This window comes from Hordeum vulgare, chromosome 7H, assembly GCF_904849725.1.
Source record: "Hordeum vulgare subsp. vulgare chromosome 7H, MorexV3_pseudomolecules_assembly, whole genome shotgun sequence".
Classification (NCBI taxonomy): Eukaryota; Viridiplantae; Streptophyta; class Magnoliopsida; order Poales; family Poaceae; genus Hordeum; species Hordeum vulgare.
The window spans coordinates 488,752,918-488,762,190 of record NC_058524.1 but is presented as its reverse complement, the minus strand read 5'-3'; the positions used below and the strand labels follow the sequence as shown (position 1 = coordinate 488,762,190).

At 49.1% G+C, this 9,273-nt stretch overlaps 1 protein-coding gene across 1 annotated transcript; it reads left to right on the top strand.

The window, feature by feature from the left end:
• The first annotated feature begins 2,550 nt into the window (after positions 1-2,550).
• On the top strand, positions 2,551-5,458 carry LOC123409132 (putative cellulose synthase A catalytic subunit 11 [UDP-forming]). Its single transcript, XM_045102108.1, has 6 exons — positions 2,551-3,141; positions 3,241-3,378; positions 3,485-3,613; positions 3,682-3,909; positions 3,996-4,427; positions 4,499-5,458. Exons 1-6 carry the CDS (start codon positions 2,824-2,826, stop codon positions 5,456-5,458), a joined length of 2,205 nt encoding a protein of 734 aa, XP_044958043.1. The 5' UTR covers positions 2,551-2,823.
• The last annotated feature ends 3,815 nt before the right edge of the window (positions 5,459-9,273 follow it).

The following is a 9,273-nucleotide window of genomic DNA, read 5'->3' as shown; positions in this document are numbered from 1 at the left end:
CCACCTATCTCAAACCAAACTAATGGTTATTATGTGCCTCTGCAAAAGGAATTGAAGGTCTGTTTTTCACAGGTGATTGCTGAGTACACGAGAGGTGCTTTGGTGTTCCCATGGTTTGTACAGCGACATGGTTAGGACGACAGAAATATTAGACCATTAATCTTCAGTTTTAGCAGGATCAACTTAGCAGAAGCAAAGACCTAGCACATTTATGACCAATCCTCTGTAACACTCTGCTCCTTACTTTTAAAGAGTCCATATTCAACTGGGTCTCCAATTAAAATTGCATCACCCTATTTTGATCACGTTAACAATTTCTTAAATCTTTCTCATCCAATTCTTTTATACTATCCAATTCTTTTATACTATCCAATATCAGCGCACGGGCATGCTGGACCCCTTGCCCATGTTACATTGATGTTACATTGATGTTAATAGACGAACGACACAATCAAGGCTTTCATGTTTTTCACTCCATAAGTTCTCTCTTGATATAAGTAGATCATAATTATTTAACTTGTCTTCTTGGATAAGTTATAACATTAACATTTTCTTTTAAAAATCTATACTATGTAACGGATAAAACTCCTATATTGACTACAGGTGATGTCGAAGAATTGGAAAGAAAGAATAAAAAATGATTCGGCAGACTTCTTGTCCATCTCAGAACTACTACCTCAGAGCAAACCATGTAATTTGAATATTTATGCATCTATTGGCAAAATTGTCTTAATGGGTTCTCTTAGACCTGAATTGAAGGGGCACTTGTCAGTCATTGAGAAACATTCCTTGAATGAACATAATGATATCGTGAGAGATTTTATTACTACTGGATGCAAGTTATGTGGTTTACCTCTATACCAAAAGTATGCAAATGCATGTCATCTTGTCAATAGATGCAGTGAATATACCCATGCCTCTGCTGCCGCACGTGCCAGTTGCCGCACCGCCGGACCCACGCGAGCACGACGCCCTCGCGCGACCAGGCCGTCCCGCACCAGCCCAAGATCTGAGCGGAGGATACAAGAAGCCCGCCGCCACCCGGCGGCATGTGCCCACATCGGCGGGGAAGGGGGGCCGGAGGAAGGGGGAGGAAGCCGACATCTAGGGTTCGCCCTCTCGGTCGCCCGCGGGGCTACACGAGAGGAGAGTGGGGGGAGGGGGTCGGGGCATCAATATAGTATATGAAACCATTGATCAAAAAAAATTCCACATAAATATAAGTTGAGAGTGGATGAGACAAAATCACACCATGGAAGACCCATCAAATAAACGTACTATAAATAAAAATAAAACATACTATCATCTCTTTCACGTCACGGAAGAGATGATAGTATGTTTTATTTTTATTTATAATAATGGGAGAAACCTTCCACCAAACAACTCCCTCTCTTTTCAATGCAATGAAACGCAAAATCTCCTACGTTTTCTTGAAAAAATAAACATTCGTCAGTTTTAAAATATAAGGGGTACTTTTTTTGAAAAGTCAAATTTCTATAACTCTGTCCAAATTCAGAGCAAAAAATATCAACATCCACAATATTAAATAAAAATGAATGGAAAATAAATTTATGACGAATCTAAGCATAATAATTTAATATTATGAATTTTGATATATTTCTCTAGCCAGCGTGTCCGTATCAATCCGGTCCGGGAGACCTAGGTTTGACCCAAGGTACTCCCGTTTTTTCTAGCCATTTCTGAAACCTCAAATATTTTACAGATTAAAGTATTTTTAAAAATATTCATATCTTTCAAACCTCAATTTCAAATTTAACATGTTAATTTTTTCACAAAGACCATCTCGCAAAATTATCGCTTAATTGTCACCTTCACCCATTGTTAAATATCATCTATAAGTGATAAAAAATATTCATGATTTTAAATATGTTCATGATTTTTAGAAAATGTTATGATTTCTAAATTGTTTATGATTTCATGAAATTAAGAGTGATAGTGTATCTCACTGATGCAGTAAAATATGGTCATCTCCATTAAAAATTAGGAAAAAATAATCCGTTGCAAGTTAAGATTACATCCTACTTCATTATCGATCCACGTGTTTGCTTAAGCGTCAGTTGATAGTTTACTGGGACGAGCAGGTAGCGATTGACTGCTTCATCCTCCATAGACAGACACTTGTCCGTTGTTGCCACAAACATCGATCCGATCCGCGCGATGCTGTTGTTTCTTTCGCCGAGACCGCCTCGCGATCACCGTGTGTATCACGTACAGCATCTTGTCGCTGCTACCAAGCCCCAGCCGGATACGTGGAACGGAATGCCGCAGCACTGGACTCGTCGACGGCGACAAAAGGAATCCACTGAAACTATGCTACTCGATCGGGTTACACTTGGGCTAGTACAAATACACACATAGACTGTGTTTGTCAGCGTGAGACGATTTCGCGCGCGACGGAGCTAGCTAGGTCACCTGGTTCCCTCTGAGATGGACGAGTGGAGCCTCCACGAGGCGCCTCCAAACAGCCCGGCGCATGGCCTCCGTGCGAGTGCAGCCCGCGGCGGCGATGACCGGCCGTCACCGGAGCCGCTCAGCACCAAGGTGCCCGTCCCGTCCGCGCAGCTCAACCTGTACCGCGCGTCCGTCGCGCTCCGCGGCGTCCTCCTGGCGCTCTTCCTCCGGTACCGCGTCACCCACCCGGTGCCCGACGCCTACGGGCTGTGGCTCACGGCCGTCGCCTGCGAGTCCTGGCTCGCGCTCTCGTGGCTCGCGGCGCAGCTGCCCAAGCTCTCCCCTACCAACCGCGCCACGCACCTCCACAGGCTCGACAAGGACGACTGCTCCGGCGGCGGCCAGCGGCGGATGGCGGGCGTGGACGTGTTCGTGAGCGCGGCCGACGCGGCGAGGGAGCCGCCCCTGGCGACGGCCAACACTGTGCTGTCCGTGCTCGCGGCCGACTACCCCGCGGGCAGGCTCGCCTGCTACGTCTCCGACGACGGCGCCGACATGCTGCTCTTCGAGGCGCTCTTCGAGACGGCGCGGCTCGCGCGGAGGTGGGTCCCCTTCTGCCGCCGCCACGGGGTCGAGCCGAGGGCGCCCGAGCCCTACTTCGCGCGGAACGTGGACTACCTGAGGGACAAGGTCGCGCCCTCGTTCGTCAAGGAGCGCCGCGCCATGAAGGTATACATGAGCATAACCATATCGTGTAACGTATTGATCGATCGGAGGTGTGAAGCGTAGTGCGTGGCTGATCGATCGTGAGTACGTGCATGCATGCAGAGGGAGTACGAGGAGTTCAAGGTGAGGATGAACTACCTCGCTGCCAAGACGAGCAAGGTGCCGGAGGAAGGATGGCTCATGTCCGACGGCACGCCGTGGCCCGGCAACAACTCGAGAGACCACCCCGCCATGATACAGGTCCTGTCGCACAACCTCGTACATTACGTGTCTCGAATTATCCAACGACATTTTCGGTTCATTCTTAGTACATTAATATTTACGTTTTGAGCTGATCGTCCGACAGGTACTCCTGGGGCACTCCGCCGATGACCGCGACGCCGACGGTGTCGAGCTCCCTCGGCTCTTCTACGTGTCGCGGGAGAAGAAGCCGGGTTTTCAGCACCACAAGAAAGCCGGCGCGATGAACTCATTGGTCCGTACGGCCGTACTACAGTTTTCTAGTGAGTTGCAGTGCTTCTCTGACCTGGTTTTTGCTGACAGCTCCGGGTGTCCGCCGTGCTGACAAATGGCGCCTACGTGCTTAATCTGGACTATGACCACTACGTCAACAACAGCGGAGCCCTGAGGGAGGCGATGTGCTTCCTCATGGACCCGGAGGCTGGGAACCGGACATGCTTCGTCCAGTTCCCTCTGCGGCCCGCCGCCTCAGCAGCCGACGACGAGGGAGATCGATGGGGGAGCCGCGAGCGCGACTCCGTCTTCTTCGATGTAAAGAATCGAGTTCACTTGCTCACCGCCTGTGCCATTGATTCGGTTCATTGCTCCATCGATCACGCTAACATTCGGTTCATCAGATCGACATGAAATGCTTGGACGGCATTCAGGGCCCGGTTTACGTCGGCTCCGGGTGCTGCTTCAACCGGAAGGCGCTGTACGGGTTCGAGCCGGCGGTGGCTGACGACGCCGACGACCTGCAGACCGGCCGTCGGAGCTGGTGCTGTTTCGGGGGCAGGGAGAGGCGAAAGCTGAGGCTGAGGAGGAACAGGTCCGTCGTGCCCTTGCTCGACTCTGCAGACGACGATGAGGAAACGGTGGGAGCGAGGAGACGGAGGCTGCGTTCGTACCACGCCGCGCTGGAGCGCCACTTCGGCCATTCTTCATTGTTCATCGCCTCGGCGTTCATAGAGAAAGGGCCGGCAATGGCAGTGCCAACCACTCCTCTCCTCAAGGAGGCCATCCACGTCGTCAGCTGCGCGTACGAGGAGCGGACGAGATGGGGCAAAGAGGTAGCAATAATACTTCCTTTCGCGTGCTGCCACGCGCGCTGTCGAGATCTGAGGGACATGTCGTCGTGCAGGTTGGGTGGATTTACGGCGCCGGCGCCGGCGTGGCGACGGGATTCAGGATGCACGCGCGCGGGTGGGCGTCCGCGTACTGCGTGCCGGCGCGGCCAGCGTTCAGGAGCTACGCGGGGGCCAGTCCCTCGGACATGCTCGCCGGGGCGTCGCGGCGGGCGTCGGCGGCCATGGGGATCCTGCTGAGTCGGCACTGCCCCGTCTGGGCCGGCGGCGGCAGCATGAGGCCCCTGCAGCGGCTGGCCTACGTGAACTGCGTCGCCTACCCACTCACCTCCATCCCGCTCACCGTCTACTGCGCGCTCTCGGCCGTGTGCCTCCTCACCGGCAAGTTCATATTCCCCGACGACGTGGACGACTACGACGGGTTCCTGCTCGTCCTGCTCCTGTCGTCGGTGATCGCGTCCGTGGCACTGGAGCTGAAGTGGAGCGGCGTGTCGCTGCGGGCGTGGTGGCAGAACGAGAAGCTCTGGTTGGTGATCGGCACATCGGCCGGCCTCACCGCCGTGTTCCAGGGTATCCTCAGGGCGTGCACTGGCATCGACGTCGGCTTCTCGACGGACACAACCGCGGTGGCGGTGTCCGAGCGGCAGGCCGAGGAGGATGACGAGGAGGCGATGACGCCAGACTCGATGCGGTCGGTGCTGTGGACGAACCTGCTGGTGCCGCCGATCAGCGTGCTGCTCGGCAACCTCGCCGGCGTGGTGGTGGCAGTGTCGTACGGGATGGACCACGGGTACGAGTCGTGGGGCCCGCTGGGCTGGAAGCTGGTGTTCGCCGCGTGGGTGGTGGCGCATCTGCAGGGGTTCCTCAGGGGGCTCCTCTCGCGGCGGGAACGGGCGCCGACCCTCGCCGTGCTCTGGTCGGTGCTCTTCATCTCCGTTCTGTCGCTGATGTGGGTGAACACCCAGACGTACTATGGGCCGTCGGCACCATCGGCCACGCAGCAGCCCATATTTTGAGGGAAACACAGAATTAAAAGTTACTCCTTCTGCACGCTAATTTCTTTATACTAAAATAGTGTTTTAGCGTGTGTGTGGATGTGTAGTAACTTTAACGGACGCTCTAACATTTACTCCCTCTGTTCTTAAATATAAGTCTTTTTAAAAGTTCTATACTAAATAACTACATAGAGACTTACATTTAGGAACGGAGGGAGTAGCATGCACAGCATGCACCCAACCGCTGTTTGGCACATATCATATCAATTTTTGACAATTAAAACAACTTGATCTTGAACATTTAAAATTTGCAAAGCAACATATCATAGTTTAAATTCATGGCATAATTCAAATTCATCTAGCCACAAGCAATTCATGACAAATAGGATCACACAAACGATTGAAACGTGAAGAATCATGCTTCATCTTCTTCCTTCTCTTCTTCCTCCTCTTCTTGCTTGTCGTCCTCCTCAACTTTGTATTCCTCTTCATCATCTTCAAGCACCTAAGTGTCATTGGGACCTTGGAGGTTGTTTTCGTTATCTTCAAAGGCATGTGAGGCATCATGTGAAGGCATGTGAGGCATCATGTGGGGTGCTCCCATTGTCTTTCATGAGAGACCCAAAACTCATGACTGACGTAGGTGCTTTCATGCCTCCTGTAGATGCTCCCATGCCGCCTATGGTAACTCCCATGCCTTCCGTAGGTGCTCTCATGCCATCCATGGTAGCTCACATGCCTGTCATGTAGCTCACAAGCCACTCATGGTAGCTTCGAAGTCTCCCATGACAGCTCGCATGCATCCGAAGCCTCCCATGGTAGATTCCATGCCTTCCATGGTAGCTCAGATGCATCCCATGCTAATTAATTTTGTTGGAGCAAGAGTTGGACATGACAAAGGTTGATGTACTCCTTTTGCATATCATCGAAGTTAGATGTGTCCATGAAGAAGAGGTGCTTCTCAGATTTCAACAATCTAGCTCGGTCCTCCATGGCCAATCTCTTCTACTCCAATGTCACCTTCCTCTCATCGGTCGCCACCCTCCTCTCCTCGACCGCCAACCTTCTGTCCTCGGCCGTTGACTCTTGGCTCCTTGCCACCTTCCTCTCCTTGTTTGTTTCCTTTCTTGCAATTGCAGTAGCCTCCATAGCATTGTTTAGGTCATCATCTCCTCCATTCTTCTTCTTCTTTTCTTTTTCATTATCCCCTTGGTCTTTTTAGCTTGGAGTGGGAAACCGAGTTTTGTGTAGGGATCCTCTTGGCGCCATCACTTGATGCCTCCTCCTCATCGTCATCTAAGACGGCCGCATAAATATTGTATTTCTTGGTCTCCTCATCATCAGAACGTTTCTTCCATTTCTCATGATCCTTCAACACTTGTAGCAATGGGGCAACACAAATGCTCTCCCTCTCTTAACCTTGCCTTTCTTGGTCTTCTTTTCTTCTCCCCGAAACAAGCTTTGTGCAATATTGAAAGAGCAAATTACCACTTGAAACAAAAGAACAAGTTCCCACTTGAAACACAAAAGATGAAGCATGAACATGGAACATAAAGAAATGACACTTACCATATCTCTATCATTAGAGCCACTTGGGTCTATCTTGTCAACCGACGTCATTGCTGTCGACCACCTTTGACAATCTCTGTTGACCATCGACCACCGGGAACAAAGAGATCTATCGGTATGCTCAATTCCACTTCTGTTTTTTTGCATCAAAGTACTCCTTCATCCTAAACCAATATGTATCTCTAGTTTGGTCACCCGCGACGGTGGCATCCAAAGACACATTCAACCATGTATTGCATAGGAAGGTGTCTTCGTCCACGGTGTAGTTGCACGTCTTTCCTTTCGGTGCATCGACCATACCCTCACCCTTCTCACCCAATTCATATTCATGATCTTCTTGAGGCACTTCATTGGTTTGAGACCAATGGGAATTGTTGGAGCCAACATCCATAGTTGACAAATATGCGTCATCATTAAAACTACAAGTATGGTAAAGAAAACTAAATCAAGCTATTCATATGTACACATTTCTAGCAACAACAAAAAAACAAAGAAATAATATCTTACCTTGCGGGAATTCATCGAGCACCATTTGCTCGTCGGCCGCTGGTGGACCCAAATTGTGAGTACTCAAGCACTCCGCGCGGTGGAGGCAGCGACCGGGGGGGGGGGGACAGAGGTGTTGCTGGTTTCTTTCTCCCCGCTACTTTCTTCTTCTTTCGGGTCATCGCCGCCGCCATCGGTCGCTTGAAGACGGAGCTCCGTGGCGGGCAGCGGCGCGAAAAAACCTTGCGAGTTCGTTCCGACGCCATAAAAAGGTCCCTCGCGAGACTAGTGCTCCACCGGCGGCGAAAGCGGAGGTCATCCTCGCGCAAGGGTTTGCGGCAATGGAGGCGGCTGGGTCGCGGGTGTAGGGAGGGGTTGGGGATGTTTGCGCGGCCGTCACATAGAAATTCCGTTGACAGAGGCGCGGGGTGGGGCGAAGGCGGGCGCGCCCGAAGTAGTGAGTGGCGGTTGGGGTTTCGCGCACGAGTTTCGCTTGTCCGGCGTGCTGGAGCGGGCGCACCAAATAAACCGCACGCAATGCTGTTTTTCCCAACGCACTAGTGCGTTTTACCACGCGCGGTATTATTGCACGGCTGCTCGAGCACTACTTCCCCCCCCCCCCCCCCGCATGCGCTATATGGCCGGTTTTTATGGTGTACGACTTATTTAGCTTCTTTGTTGGAGATGCTCGTGGGTACCTCCTATATGGCATCGTACGCACCGGAAGTCACAAGAGCGCGCAGCCTAGTGGGATGGCCCGTGTTCGAGGCGGGGAGCCACTTTGGGCTTTTTTGCCTTTTCTGTTTTCAAGGTTTTTGTTTTTTTAATAATTCAGGATTTCAGATTTTTTTTTTGCAAATTGTTGAACTGTTCGTGAATTAAAAATTGTTAATGATTTGAAAAATGTTTGCTAGATGGCAGATTCTCACGTATTCAAAACAAAGTTCGTGATTTCAAGAAAATGGTCACATTATTCAAAAAATGTTCGAGAATTTCGAAAAAAAAATCCCAAATTAGAAAAAGGGTTCAGAAAATTAAAAAAATGCTCGTTGTTTCAAGAAGCATTAATGAACTCATAAAATATTTGTCAAAAACAAAAAATGTTCCTAAACTTTACTAATTCTTTCCAAATTTCAAAGAACAAATCGCATGTTCCACCAAATGTACAAAATTTTAAGAAACGTTCATAGATTTTAAAAATCTTCATGATTTTAAAAAGTGTTCATGAATTTGTGAAAAACATCATGAGTTATAAGAAATGTTAGTGAAATTTAGAAATGTTCACGATATCAAAAAATGTTCATGGCATCGAAAAATGTTCATGAAACTCAAAAGATGTTCTGTTTTTCCAAAAATGTTTGGGAAGTTTTAGAAAATGTTTGTCAATTCAAAGAATGTTCTTGAATACGTAAAAGATGTTCAGGTTAGTAAAGGAAAACGGAAAAGAGAAGAACAAAAAAGGAAAAAGAAAAAATGAAAGAAAAAACGAAGGCAAATAAAAAAAATAGATTCTAAGAACGTTCGGAATTGGACCGGCCCATAAAGTAGCAAACGCCCTAAGGGGTACGTGCGAGCTCGCTATTTGGTGACGCCTCCTTTTTACTAATTTGTGTGTTAGTCAAACTTTGCGTAGTTTAACCAAATTTATATTAAAAATATCGAAATCTACAATACCAAATATATTGTATGAAACTATAATTCATAAAAAACCTAACAATATTGATTTGGCATTGTGAATGTCTATACATTTTTGTATAATTTTGGTCAAAGTAAAGATATTT

Coding starts and splice junctions, on each gene's coding strand:
- LOC123409132 (XM_045102108.1), top strand. CDS start 2,824: ATGGCGGGCGTGGACGTGTTCGTGAGCGCGGCCGACGCGGCGAGGGAG. Junction 3,910..3,995: donor GCGACTCCGTCTTCTTCGAT/GTAAAGAATCGA, acceptor TCGGTTCATCAG/ATCGACATGAAATGCTTGGA. Junction 4,428..4,498: donor GGACGAGATGGGGCAAAGAG/GTAGCAATAATA, acceptor GTCGTCGTGCAG/GTTGGGTGGATTTACGGCGC.